The sequence below is a fragment of the Elephantulus edwardii genome, unplaced genomic scaffold, assembly GCF_000299155.1.
Source record: "Elephantulus edwardii isolate Elephantulus edwardi_28Jun2011 unplaced genomic scaffold, EleEdw1.0 scaffold00006, whole genome shotgun sequence".
In the NCBI taxonomy this organism is placed as follows: Eukaryota; Metazoa; Chordata; class Mammalia; order Macroscelidea; family Macroscelididae; genus Elephantulus; species Elephantulus edwardii.
The window spans coordinates 28828238-28842179 of record NW_006399756.1 but is presented as its reverse complement, the minus strand read 5'-3'; the positions used below and the strand labels follow the sequence as shown (position 1 = coordinate 28842179).

Sequence of the window (13942 nt, the reverse complement as noted above, 5' to 3'; positions counted from 1 at the left end):
AACTGTATGGGAGATCCCAGAAACCAGGAGTGAGGAGAGAGGTGATGCCAACACTTCTGGGACTGGCCATGGGGAAAATGCAGCAAAGCCACAGAGCTGGACCTAGACTCATGGAGCCCTGCTCTTTGCCTTGCCCTGGGCCCTAAGCCTCCATGCATCCATGTATGAAATGGAGCTGAGGATCTTGGCTGCCTCCTTCTCCCTTTTATGAAGGAGAGAGAAGGGTTACTGGGAGATGAAGACCCTTGATTTCTTTCTCCCTGGTAACAGAGCTGGAACACCTTTAGTGGCTCCTTTCCCTCTCTAGCGAGAAGGGAAGGGCTAGATATGCAGTTGGGGGAGGGGGAAGGGTACCAAAGGAGAATGGATTAGCCCCTCTCTGTCCCATGCCAGCCCCACTGAGACAAAACAAAAACACAGCAATAAGGAAGGTTGTTCCCTTCCCACCACACTCCCTAAGGGAGGACGCCTCCCCTCCTTCATCCAGGACAGCTTCGCTAGTTGAGGACTTGTGAAGAACAGACACACCACAGGAGGGGAGGGTTGCGGACTGTGATAGAGGGAGTCACAAGAACTAGGAGAGCAGGCCAGAGTTCTGAGGGAGGAGGAGACAGACACAACAGTCTGGGGTTGTCACCAACAGAGGGGCAGATGTGGCCACCAACAGGCCCCTTGTCCACCCATGGCATGCCTTCCCCAACGTGTCACTCAAGAGGAAAAGGGAAATGTTGATGGCAAAGTGTCTCCTTGGTCTGAAGCTCTCAAACTGAATAAAATGGTATGTATAGCCCTCACCCTCATTCACCCCCACCTCGGCCCCCCATCTGCCAGGAGTAGGGAGGTAGCTGGACTTTTAACAGGAGTTGAGGGGGGACATGAGTGACTTCTTTTTTTTTAAAAACTTACATTTTTAATAATATTATTTTTTTTAAAAACTTGGAGCTAAGATAGGTAGCAGAAGGGAAGAAGAGCCCAGAGGTTTACCCTTCTACTGCCAGCCACCAGTGGGAGGGATTGGGAGCATTCAACCATGCCCTGTAACTTTTAGTCCCTAAGGGCTATAGATATAGACAACCCCAGGCTTGAATGAAGGGGGTACAGTCAAGAGGATGGGAAACCCAGTGAGGATGGATGCAAACGTCCTGGAGGGTAATCAGGACATTTCTCTCCTTAGAGGCCCAGAACCACGTGGGCATCCACTTGCGTACTCTCTTCCCCCAAAAGGCTCTGCAGACGTCATGCCCAATCCAGAGCCACTGGTGGGCAAGTCTTGGCACCTGCCCTGGTGAGTCCAGTTCCTCCCTGAAGTGGGTGGATAGAGGCTGCCCATTTTAGATGCTCAGTCTCTTCATTTTGTCTTCTGCTCCCTGGGGCTGCGAGGGAAGGGGCAGGCAGGCAGAGCACTAGGTGGCCATGGCAGGGCCTTTACTGGGAGGCCTGTGATGTGGGGTTCTCCGATTTGCTTTCTTGGCTGGACGGAGGCTTGCTGTTCCAGGGGCTGTTGGCGCCCAATGCGGGGGAGTTGTTAAAGCTGTCCTCGTCGTCAATGCCGTTGGCCGCGTCAAACTGGGTGTTCTCCAGCCGGGTGATGAGCCTCTCGTCCTCGTCCCCGAACTCCCCGCCCATCAGGGTGGGCTCCCCCACCACCATCACATCCTGAGAGTGGCGGAGGTCCCCAAACATAATCGGGGCAGGGGCTCGCCCAGCCCAGGGCAGCAGACACCCCAGAACCCCAGTACCAACCCCAGAAACTCAACACCCCCGGCCCCAACTCACACCCAAATTTAATACCAACTCCTCCAACACCCTCAGTTCCTGAAGTCCTTCCAAATGAAGGACTTCAGAGCCTCACAGCCTTTAGCCCATGTCCCACTAGATTGTGGGAGAAAGGCAATCTACTTCCTTAGCCTATCTCCCTGGAAAAAAATAATTAAAAAAAAAAAATCAAGGGGTTCCTAAACTTCTGTCCATATGTAAGAAAGGGAGTAGATAAAAAAAAAGGCAGGAAAAGTCTGTGCATGTAGCCATGTCTGTGTCCTAGATTCACAAGCATTCAAATCTGTGTGTCCTCACAGCAGGATAAATGTGCATGTCTCTGATGGTCTGTATATCTCCAAAGTGTCTTTCCTGAGCATCTGTGAGTTCTCATGGCCGTCTCTGTCCCTTTATGTCTAGGTTCCTATGTGTGACCACAACCACATATATACCTGACAAGGTCTCTCTCATCAGTGACAGGAGTCAGTCAACCCATGCTGGTAGAGTACAGCAGTGAGAAAAAACGTCAAATCATCTTTGTTTCTACGTCTGTTAGCGAGCTCAACCTGGGACAGGGGTCAGGGGTCAGCCGTGGGGGAGCCCAGAAGAGAGAAGAAAGCCGAGATGCTTACAGGTACCTGGCTGGAGAGGGCGAAGGTGCTGGCTGGGCTCTTCTTCTTGCTGTTGCTGTTATTGGTGTTGCCACCTCCCGAGCTCATGGTGCTACCCCCTGACATCTTCCGTTTCCGCCGTTTGCTGGGCTGCTGCCGTGCAGGCTCCGCTGTGCCGAATGGAAAAAAGACTCAGGTGGAAGAGGGCCTGGGCCCACTATTCCCATTCTGGCTCCTACAGAGTCCCAGCCTACTCTGATTCCAATCTTGGAAGAATCAAGGAAGGGGTAAGGAGATGTTCGTGGGGTGATGAAGATACAGCTTTGGGGAGCAGTATCATCAGATCCTGGTAAGAGATGCAGATGTAAGGCGCTCACCTGGGGGTGCTACCATGCGCTGCCACTTCTGGAAAAGGCAAGTCTTGAGGCAGTCTCGAGGGCTGAGGCTGTAGGTCTTATGGCGAGACATGAGCTCCTGCATGGGCTCGAGTATCACACAGAGCTGAGGGGCAATGACAAAGTGTTCACTAAGGGAGAGACATGCAGCAGAGAGCAACTTGGGCTGGGGCAGGGATGAGATAATCAGACTTACTCGGAGGTAGTTGAGAGTGGAATTGGACAGCCCACATCGGGTGATGTTTTTAGAGAGCTGATCTAGCATCTGTGGGTCCTGGGCCTGGTGGGAGGAAAGACAAGAATATTGGAACCAGGGCAGTTCACCTGCCCTATGGTCGAAGCATTGTGTTGCTCCTGAGAGAAAAGAGGCCAGAAGTTATTATTATACCTGCTTTCCCAGGTTCAAGTCACAGTCATGAAATGGCAGACTTTATCCCACCCTGTCTACCGCTGGCCCTCACCTTCGAATCCTAAGTCCTGACCATAACTCACGTGCATGGCAAGGATGCTACGGGGGATGAGCTCTCGGTGCTGCCGGATGCTGAAGTGCCACGTCTTTATCCGCATCATGTCATCAAACATGAACTCCAGGTACAATCGTCCCTCAACACACACCTAGGGACAGACTTATTACAAACTTGTCCCTTCCTCATATGTCGGAAAGTGTGCCTGTTATAATCTTCCCCATTTGCTCATAACTCTTCTATTGCACACACTACTGCCATCTGCAAGTAAATATGGGTACAGAATTGTCACAGCATCCTGACCCTTCATATGCCTGTCACCATTCTCCCTTTATACACATACACTGCTTAACACATCCTTCTTTTCCACCCAGGCAGCTAGTGATATACCCATCTGTTATAAGGCCTGTGAGGGTAGTCTTTATTCACTGGTATACCTCTGGTGCCCAGAAAATCAGGTGCTCAATAAATGCTTGATGAATGTGACAATAAGCCTGCCCTCCCTTCTCATTTTGTCACTTTCTTGTTCTATCTCCCTAGGGATAGTTTGAGAGAGAAAAGGGGAAGCAAGCCTAGGTGCTCCACTGTCCCACCTCTAGCTGGGCTGCTGACCTGGGTGAACATGGGTTTGCCATGCTGGGTCACCATGCTGCCCTGGTCACAGTCGAGGGATACAAAGTTGCTGTGGAATGCCTCCTTCGGGTGCTTAAGCACATAATACAGCTCCGTGGCACCCCCTTCAAAGATGCTGCGGAAGTAGCGTGGGATCAGGGTCCGGCCAATGGCTGTCAGAGATGGGACAAAGTCTTCAGGACAGAAACTCAAAAGGCGCAAACAAGAATCTCCCTTGCCAACAGAGGTCCCTGAGACAATTTACTCATCGCATTCCTTAGAAGTACACAGGACGACTTTAAGTACAGAAGAGCTACATTTCCCCAAGGGTAAAGCCCAGAAGGTAGGAAGAGGTAGGACAAAAGAATTAGTGAAAATGAGAATTGCATAGAGGAAGTGGAAAGCACATGATTACATGGTGAGCATTGTAATGAATGTTCTAAAACAAAATGTGCATAAATGGTTGAACGGAAACCAAGATATAAACGCATATAAAAATTATATATGTAAAAGAAGTATACAAGAGGCATGCATTCTCACAGGTAGTCTGGTGGGACCCCTAGAACCCACTCACTATATCTCTTTGGTCCATCCTCCAGGCAGAAAGTGATGGTTAACATGGCATCATCCTCAAAGAACTCAGTTGTAAAAGCATCCCACCAGAGATTGTCACACTCCTAGGAATAATGGGGAGAGGCTTGTGTGTCCTAAGACTTCCCACCAGGGTGCCTGATTACCCACCTTCTCAGCCCTTTCCTCCTTATCCATACCTCTGTCCAGTTTTGAAGCCGTTTGTTAAGTTCAAATATTCTGTAGTCAGTTTGGTTGCCATACGGTGTGTGCCTCCTGGAGAAGAATGAATGAAGCAGGGAGGTCACGTCAGCAGAAGTAACGCACCCCCCCTTCTATAATGGAAAGCACTGGACCTCCCACAGGACTTCACTTACCCAATCCCAGGTTCCAGGTATGTAGGCGGGTACATGGGAGTTGGGCTGTTTAAGGAAAAGAGAATGATAATGGCAGACAGAATTATTGAAGGCTATTCTCTCTCCCTTCTAAGCAGGATCTCATCTGGGGAAGAGCTAAGAAGAGAGTAAGAGACTCACCCCACATCCCGATCCAGCATGGTGCCAGGATGGAAAGGGGGAAAGGCGTTGCCGTTCGGGGGCTCCTTCGGTGAGTACAGCTTGAATGACTTTGAGGAACAACCTAAAAGGGAAAGGAAGAAGGGGTCTCCTAAGCTCCTCTCAGGAGATCATCCGGAAACCTGTGACTCTGTGGACAGAAACAAGTCTCACAAACCCCCCAGGCTCAGATTACAACAGGAGATGACTGGGCAAAAGAAGTGTCTTTAAGGAGCACCTATCTCTAGTCATCTTCCTTATTAAGAAACAAGAAGCATGAGCCCTAATCTTACGCCACACTCAAGACTCCCTTTTTTCACATGACTGATGGCTGTATATCAGCAGAGAAAATGAAGTTGAGAAGATCTATACATGTAAACAAAAAACATCCAAACACTAGAATCTAATTTAGATAAACCTTTTTATCTGCATTACTTTGCACAATCATAAGCATACCTTATGAATTTCCAGGATGATTGTAACATTACTGTCATTTTAGAGATGAGGCAACTAAGGATTCACAGGAATTTGTCAAAATCAGAGAATTGGTAAGTGGAAAAACTAGGGCTTTAGTTCAGATCTTCTGATTCTCATAGCCCATACTAGTACCATTCAAAAAACAAACAAAATACCAGAGATGGCTACCATTAGTCACCTCTACTATCCTCTAAGAGGAAAGGGGGGAAATTTACTAGCTTCTGGATCAGGGTCTCAGGAGGGCAGCAGATAGATAAAGAGGGGTGGGTGCCACCCAAGCAGATAACCAGTTGGGCCTTTTGCCTCCCTACCAACTGCCTTTCCCTTATCAGCTCACCTCCCTACCTCACACCCACCATAGGTACCTTATTGTCTCCAAACCAGAAGCCCAAAGTTTCAAGCCCTTTTCTCTTCTGAGACTTGCAGAGGGGGAGGCAGACAGATAAGCCTCCACTGGATCCCACTACACTTACACATGGAAGGGGGCAGGGAGGAGGCATGGTGAGTGAGAAGCTCAGTCTAGGAGACAAGTGGTAACTAAACAGAAGTCTGTCTCTGTGTGCTCATGCACAAGTCCCCCTCAATCAGGGGCAAATAGTTCCTGGTATACCATTTCCTGATTGCAAAGTGTTATAGTCACTGTTAATAAAGCTAGGTATTACCACAATCACATTCCCAACCCTCTCCAAGAGATGGGATGGGGAAACAGAGGCACAGTCCCAAATGGTTCTGACCCCAGCCATATCTACTTCCTTCAGGTCCCCAAATTTGGTTGCAATAGAAGGGTACCTTTATGAGGCGTATCTATCTAAACTCCCTCCAATTTGGATACAAAATCTATTTTGTTCTTTGGGGGGAAGAAACAAAGGAAGACCCTGTGCCAACATGTGTCATTTAATTCTCTCCCTTGGGCCCCCTCCTCACAACATGGGCGAAGGAGGGTCCCTTAAGGGCTCAAACTACACAATCCCTGCAGGTGCCAAGAGTGTATGCCTGCACATACATGTGTGCGTCTCATCCTGTCTAGCAGGCTTCCACCCTCAGCTCGCCCCAACATGCCTACCAAAGGATGGAACTCAGCAGCCTCAGGCAGAATTGGGGTGCCAGCAACAAGCCCTCACCCCACATGTGAGCTCTTTCAAGTGACACCCACATGTAACAACACAGCACACACAGCCTTCACATTCCACTGAGGATTGGAAAGTGGTATCCTCAAGAAAGAGATGGTCCTCATCCCATACCCAAGTCTATAGACTGAGGCCACACAGAAAGCCAGAGCTCAGAGACTCTACCAACTGTCCCGGCCTGGGCAATGACCCTAAAAGCCTAGGAGCCATCATCCTCTAAACAACACTACTTTTCAAAAAAACCATTAGCTGTCCTAAACTCTCAATTTCAGGGCCACCTGAAGAAACCTGCCAGCTCCACTACAAAGAACAGAAGCAGAACAGTTAGGTTTCTTTTCAACTGAGATCACAGGGCCTCAGTTTCTCTCTCAAAGGACTGAACTGACCTTGCCTGGGACTGGGTAATAGTTCTTTGGAGCCTCTATTTACACCTCCAGCAAATGGACAGAAACAAACTGAGTATCTCTCCAGGGCTTCAGCAGCTCCCAGTAGCCTGAACGCAAGGGCTAGCAAGTGAGAAGGGGAGGGAACATCACCCAGACCATCTGTCCCTGTTGCTGCCTGTCCCCAGCAGCAAGGGTAGAGGAGTAAAGTGGGGGGTGGGGGTGTAGGGGAGGTGTCATCCTCCCCCTGGAATCAGATACAGCCCCACTCCCATCTACAGCAGCAAACTAGGAGCCCTTAGAAAAGGGAGCAAAGAGAGGAAGTGTTCAGAACTAGCAAAGTTTACTCAGGATGGAAGCTCCATCCTGGGGCTGAAGGGGGCACCTCCAGCTGAGCATTTCCATGGTAACCAGCCTGACCTGTGGGCAGGTCTTCTTTTGGGGTTGGCTATCCCACAGCAGGTCTCAGCGCCTCCACCTCTCAAAGCTGGGGCATCTCTCGCACAGGCAAACACAGCAGGCCTGGGACAGACTGGGGACCCTCCACCCACTCCAACAGGCTTGCTGGGTGTCCAGACTTACCTGAGAGAACTGAGGGGGCCAGGAGAGGTGCGGGGAGCGCTGGCAGCCCAGAGGGGCCCCGGCACGGGCGAGGACTGGGGGAGAGGGGCAACTTCAGCCGCTCATGGCCCGGGTGGGACAGGTAGGCCTGACGGGGAGCTGCACTCTGCGGGCCGCACAAAGACTCTCACGCACGGCCTCGGCCCGCCCCTCGGCGCTCACAGCCCCGGGGGAAAGTTACAATGGCCACTGGGCTGGGGGCCGGGGGCAGGGGGGCCGGCCTGGGGGGCGGGGGGCCGCGGGGAGTCCGGAGCCTTCTTTGTTTGCAAGGTTTCCTTCAACAATGGCTGCTCGGCTCTTTCCTCTCTCCTCCTCCTCCTCGTCGGCTCTCCCGCCGCCTCTAGCTGCCTCTGCCTCCAAGTCGCCCGCCCGCCCTCCCCAGGCCACCGGGCACCGGGCCCCTCTGCTGGGACCACAGGAGGGGCAAGGGCGGCTCGCACGCTCACTCCCACACTCCCCTCCACGCGCACACACACAGCGCCCGCCGGCTCCCAGCCTTTTCTCCTCTCCTCTCTCCTCTGCTCTCCCCCTCGGCTCGCTTGCTCGCTCTCCGCGAGTCGCTCTCCGAATGAGGCCCCAGGGCGGGCGGAGGGTGGAGCTGCCCCGCCGGCCCCGCCCCCTCCCGGAGAAAGAGGAAGAAGGAGCGGGCGAGGGAGGGAGGCCGGGAGGGAGGGACTGCTGAGAAAAACAAAAGAGAGACAGAGATGGAAGAGACAGGGGGTGAGAGATACACCACCGGCTGGAAGGAAGGGGAGGCGTGGAACTCGACCCCTCTGCCAGCTCCAGCCGAGGTGCTCCGGGTGAGCAGGGGATCCAAAGCCACAAGCAAGGATGGAGGAGGATGCCCTCCTCTCTACAACCACCCTACTCTGTTCAGACTGCTTCCCAAACCTCTCTCCCTCTCCTGTGTTCCCTCAGGTTAAGGGCTGGTCCAGCTGCCACCTGGGCTTTCAGACCCTGGTGAAATCCCAGAGCAGCTGGGCGCGGGGGGGGGGGGGAGGCTTGGGGGGTTATTTTTGACAGACACATTCTGACTTCGGCTAGTAAACAGTGGCTGGAGGGAGGTGGATATTCCAGGTTTCCCTTCCTCCAACTCAGCTTTGTCCCAAACCATAGATGTGGATTCCAACTCCTAGCAATCCTGTAGGGCACAGCAGGGTTTCCAAGGCTGTGAACCGTTTCAGAAGCCGACTGTGACTGGTGGATCCAAACCAATGACCTTTTAGATAGCAGGAGAGCACTTTAAGCAGTGCACCAGCCGTCTTCCCCACTATCATCCCTGAACACATGTGGGTGGCAGAGAATGGAGTGCTGTCAGAGCTCGAGAAGGCAATACATCCGAGGATCCCAGAAAGGGCCCAGTCCGCTGCAGAATCCCCCCAGGGATACTATGAGAGAACAGGTATGTGATTAATGTTCTTCAATGCAATGGGAACATCCTAACGTAGGTGTTTCTAAAACTTGGGTAATAGGTAATGTAGTTCAGACCATATTACTTGGACAGATAGAAAAAGGAATAAAACATGCACAAGCACGCAAGCACGCACGCGCACACATTAGCGGGAGGAAAGACCTACTGCTTGCAATTTGAAAACCAGCATCCCTGCAATCCCAGAGGTGCGCGGTTCGAATCTACCAGATGCTCTGCTGGAGAAGGAGGGGCAATCTCCTCCTGTACCAGTCAGATCTGATTTGACGGTACATGCACAAAAAAGAACAAAATAAAATTTAAAAAATTTAAAAAAAAAGAAAAGAAAACCAGCTTCTTAATCCCCCCCCACACCATATTCACAAATGGTCCCAGGAAGAATATTTCCCATGACATGCACACCAGTTGACAGAGTAATACTACTGCACCTGGCTCTGAACATCCTTCTTTACATAGAACTAATAAATCCTGCTTTCACAGTACCTGTGATACACTTATTCCTAGACTCATCCAAACCCAAAACACACACACAGCTGTTATACCCTAGCTTCCACACACATTTGAACTTATGACATGCAAGCATCCTGACTCAATACACAAACTGTTTCCCTGAGGTGATGACAAACTATTACATCCTACTGTGACCATTTGTTACACAGCAACTAATTTACCCCTGGAACCACTTTCCCTGAAACCTACACACCATTTTCCATTACAGCCTGGTCATATTACATATACATCCTATCTTTCCCAAATATACAGAAAATTATGATGCTCAGCAAGACCTTGCAATATACTACCTACTTCCGGGATTTACAACATTCCCACTAACTCCCAAATTGATAGCACAACTCTGGGATAACCTGATTTCCACTCCATTGACAAGATGACTCCTATTTGTATCATATAGTTATACTTTCCTAAACGCATTCACATGCAGTACCTCAGAAGATCCTGAGAATGTACAGGAACAAAGATTATCCTAACATGAACAGATCAGAAGTAGACAAGAGGGCTGAAGCTGGAACTCTGGGCCTGAAATTCATTTCTTTGCCTATTGAACATTTCCTTGCCTTGATGTTGCTCAAGACCAGACCTGAGGCACTGCTGCCATTCCCACCTCTTTCCCCTTTACAAGGTATGGCTAACACAGGCCTCTAACCACACTGCAGTTTGGAGGGGTGCATGCTCTGGCTTCTATTCTAAGTCTAAAGGCTTAGAGCTCTGAATTCCCACCCAGGCTGTCTTCAAATTCAAGGGAGAAGGGCTACTCAGGCTTCCAGGCCATTCAAAACAAGTCCCGTCTTGGTTCCCTTCTCTAGGAAGACTGGTCCTCTCTTAGTTCTGACCCAGTTCGCAGGCACATGGGGCCAGAGGAGGTCCAACTATATAAAGAAAATCGGAATTAGGAAGCCTTAAAAATTGAGGAGAGGGCGAAGCTAGGAGAAGAATGACACAGGTGATGGGAGATGGAGAGCACCCTTGGTGAGGTGGGGGAAATGAACAGAAGCAGCCTGTCCCACTCTACAAGATGAGGTCCCAGCACTGCCCCCTGCCCGGGCCCCTGGGGCTCCCTGACCCAGGCCTCCAGTGTGCCTGCCCCCCTTCCTTTGTCTGTGCCCGGCCTCCCGTTGGCCTGGCGCTCTGCCATCCTCCCCTGGCTCCCAGCCGCCACCACTGCTACCTCCTCCCCTCCCCCTACTCCTCCCTGCCTTAACCCTTCTGAGCCACATGCTGCTCCAGACAGGACCCTGGCCCCCTTAGCATCCTGCTAATGGTGATGTCCCTTAGTAGAGATCCTCCTGGATACTGGCCATTTCAGCTCCAGAAGCTGTTCACAGTCCCACCCCAAGAGCACTATGGGAGCTCTGTGTGTGTGTGTGTGTGTGTGTGTGTGTGTCTGGTGGTGTTTCCGCGTGTGCATGTGTGTGGGTCTGCGTGTGCTCTGGCTTCCCTCAGTCACATGTGTGGGGCATGTGCTGTCTCTGCTGGGCTGGGGGAGGAGGAGGAGCCGGGAGACAGCAGAGCACAAAGGAGAGACTCAGACAGGCAGGCAGGCAGGCAGCAGGCAGGCGGCCTGCCAGGGCTCCCTGGCCCCCACCCCAGGGCTGCTCCAGGGGGCGGGGGTCTTTGGACCTGTAACTGCTATATGCTACTACGCACCAAGCCCATGTGTTCAAGCATGCGTTCCCATCCAAGCATGTAAGCCTTGTTCCCTCAGCCCCAACTCCTACCACTCCCCACCTCTGGGTTATTCTCAAGCCCCTCCCTATGTAGTTCTCCTTGAAGTCCAACCTCCATCCATTCTCTGTGGCATCAATTCATCAGATTTCTTCACATTTCAGGGAAAAAAAGATTCCTAAGTCTTAGCCATCTTCCTCTCCACTTTCCCAGTCAGGCTGACAGATACACAAAAGGAACATCTCATTTTGAGACCCTTACTAAAATTGTCCTCACTACACACCTATATTACACATCTCTAGGTCTGTGTCCTCTTTCTGCCCTGCGCTGCAGCTCCCAGGACTGAGGGGGAAACTTTCTCTCACTGAATCCAGTAACTCCAACTTCAGGGCCAAGTTACCCTCCACCTCCAGCCTGACAACCCCTACCACTACTTGTGGAAATGGATAATCTATAATTTAAAACTCATCTCTAGAGTTTTTTTCAGAGTTTTAGTTTTTGTTGTGCTCACGAGTGACAGTAGAGAATCAGGGTCATGGGTGGGATCAGAACATGGATGGATCTTAACTCAGGTACCAATGGAGTAAATACATAAAGGAGAAAATACAAACATGAACACCAAGATGGTAGGGGAGGGAATGATGGGATCAGGCAGGATTCCAACTTGGCAAGTCCTTCTCTCCTCCTCTCCCCCACCCTCTGCAGCGGGAGCCAAGGGTTCCCACACCAAGATATTCCAGGATCCTCAGGCTGTACTAGCCCTCCCTCTGGGCCCCATGCCCCTTAAACGTCAGCCCCAGCAGGCACTTCAAGTGTGTGCCCAGCCCAGCCCCGCCTGGGTCACATGATTTTCAAGGAAGCTTTGACACTGGCAGCTTCCCTTGGGGATTTTGTGGAGGGGGAAAGGGGCTCTAGTTATGAAGTATGGGCCTCCAAATAAACAAGGCATCTTGATGAGGTAAAGGGAGTCAAACTAGGCTAAATTCTGGAATATCCAACTTCAGGACAAAGCTAAGGATAGCAAAAACACAGGAGTCTTGCAGATAAAATTCAAATAGACAGTTCTGGGGATAGAGATAGACTGTGTTCTGAGGTTCTCTGATGATGTCCCCTCCCTACCATCCTGGCAGTGAGGTAGATCCCACTCCCCATCTCTACTTCAGGATACAGTCCCACGCTGTCTCTGGTAGGAGCTGTCTGCCATGTGTTTTGGAAGGCAGAGGCCTTGAATCTGGATCCTTTCTAAAGTTCTCATTTTGGGGTCAAGGGTTGCTACTCCAACTCAACTCTCCATATAACACTCCATTTCTCAGCCGGGAGCCACCACCACATTCCCCCCTCCCACTATGTCAGAGATGCCATGCCCAAGGGTCCAATTATTTGGCACCCCCAGGAGTACCTCCTGTCCTCTGGAGGGCCAACCTTGCCTAGCAACAGGCTGGAAAAGTGGGGGAGGGTAATATGGGCTCTAATCAATTCCTCTCCCCAAAACAGGATCCTCAGCAATAGCGTGGGGGGTGTCAAAGGATGTGTAAAGAGTAAAATAGGCAGCTGGTAATGGGGGGGGGGGAGACAATCCACAGCAGCCAATCACAACTCTATGATGACCTGGGGGGGGTCAAAAGTCCAGAGTCACTTCTGATTGGCTAACACTTTGGAATTCTGGGAATTTTAGCCCCCCCCGGCCCCCTCCCCAATTAGCATTCCCCCCAGTACATACACATAAGCTACCCCCATGGTCGCCTCAGCGTGCTTCGGGGCTGTTGCGCATTTACAGTTGTAAGAAACCCTCCCCTGGACCGAGTTCCCCCCACAGTATACCCCGTACAGCCCCAGACCTCCCCCTGCCATCGACGCCCCCCATACAAGTTCTCGTCATACAAGGGTGAGGGTCTATGAAGAGGCTTGGGGGTGGGGGGGAGGTATAGGGCTAGAGCACACTCGACTCACCAGGACAGGCACAGCCCACTGACATCTTCACATCGCCCGCCGCTGGGGGCCCAGCCGAGTCACGGTGCCCGCCCCGCGCGGGGACAGGCCGGGCATGAGCCGCTGCCGCCGCCCGCGGCCCCCGCTGCCCTCTCCACCGGCCCGGCCCGGCCTCAGTCCAGTGCGGGCGGCCCCTGGCTGCAGCAAGGGGCCTGTCAGGCGCGGAGCAGACAGGAAGGAAGCCAGGCAGGAAAGCAAGCTGCCTCTGCGTGTGTGCGCGCGGGTGTGCGTCCCCGGAGTGTGTGTCCGTGTGTGCGCGTGTGCGTGTGCGTGTCTGTGCGCTCCCGCCGCCCTACCCGCCGCCGCTCGCCCCCCTCTCCCGCTCCCGCTCCCTCGCTCGCCGCTCGCTCTCCCTCCCTCGCTCTCGCAGGCGCCCGCTCTCCAGCCCCAGCCGGGCTGGGCCGGGCTTTATTAATATGCTAATTGCCCTGCTAGTGGGAGGGGAGAGCGGTGTCAAAGTGACCCGGGCGAGCGCGCAGCAAGCGACGACGTGCGTGCGCTGCGCGGCGGGCGGTGAGGGGCTGGCAGCGTGCAGGCAACGGCATGCATGTGACGCAGCTTTTAAAAAAAGGAGACCGAGGCAGAGACCCCAGAGAGGGGAAGGCAAGAGGGAGGAAGAGCAGGCGAAGCCTCCGACTCGGTGTCGATTCTCCAGGCGCCGCCAGGCTTGGAGCGGAGATGAGCCGGAGCGGGAGCTAGGGCTCGGGGAGGCGGAGCCACAGTGGGCTTGAGGTGTAGCTCTCTCTACAGTCCTGGCCTCGCGCTGGGAGGGAG

The 13942-nt window shown here is 52.4% G+C and overlaps 1 protein-coding gene across 3 annotated transcripts; it reads right to left on the bottom strand.

Annotated features, from left to right (window-relative positions):
• Window positions 1-899: 899 nt before the first annotated feature.
• Window positions 900-13488, bottom strand: LDB1 (LIM domain binding 1). 3 transcript variants are annotated; one of them, XM_006879990.1, is made up of 11 exons: window positions 13130-13488; window positions 4944-5046; window positions 4785-4829; window positions 4608-4683; window positions 4412-4514; window positions 3838-4010; window positions 3254-3376; window positions 2958-3041; window positions 2744-2867; window positions 2388-2536; window positions 900-1656 (listed from the first exon to the last, which is right to left on the bottom strand). In XM_006879990.1, the coding sequence occupies exons 1-11, from the start codon at window positions 13152-13154 to the stop codon at window positions 1426-1428; spliced, it is 1236 nt and encodes a 411-aa protein (XP_006880052.1). In that variant the 5' UTR covers window positions 13155-13488; the 3' UTR covers window positions 900-1425. The 3 variants fall into 3 exon arrangements, with proteins under 3 accessions (XP_006880052.1, XP_006880053.1, XP_006880054.1); XM_006879991.1 differs by lacking the exon at window positions 13130-13488 and adding an exon at window positions 7531-8078; XM_006879992.1 differs by having other exon boundaries at window positions 1426-1656; window positions 2394-2536; window positions 13130-13322.
• Between the last annotated feature and the right edge of the window lie 454 nt (window positions 13489-13942).

Coding starts and splice junctions, on each gene's coding strand:
- LDB1 (XM_006879990.1), bottom strand. CDS start 13,154: ATGTCAGTGGGCTGTGCCTGTCCTG. Junction 4,830..4,943: donor ATGCTGGATCGGGATGTGGG/GTGAGTCTCTTA, acceptor TTCCTTAAACAG/CCCAACTCCCATGTACCCGC. Junction 1,657..2,387: donor CCCTCTCCAGCCAGGTACCT/GTAAGCATCTCG, acceptor CGCCACTCTCAG/GATGTGATGGTGGTGGGGGA.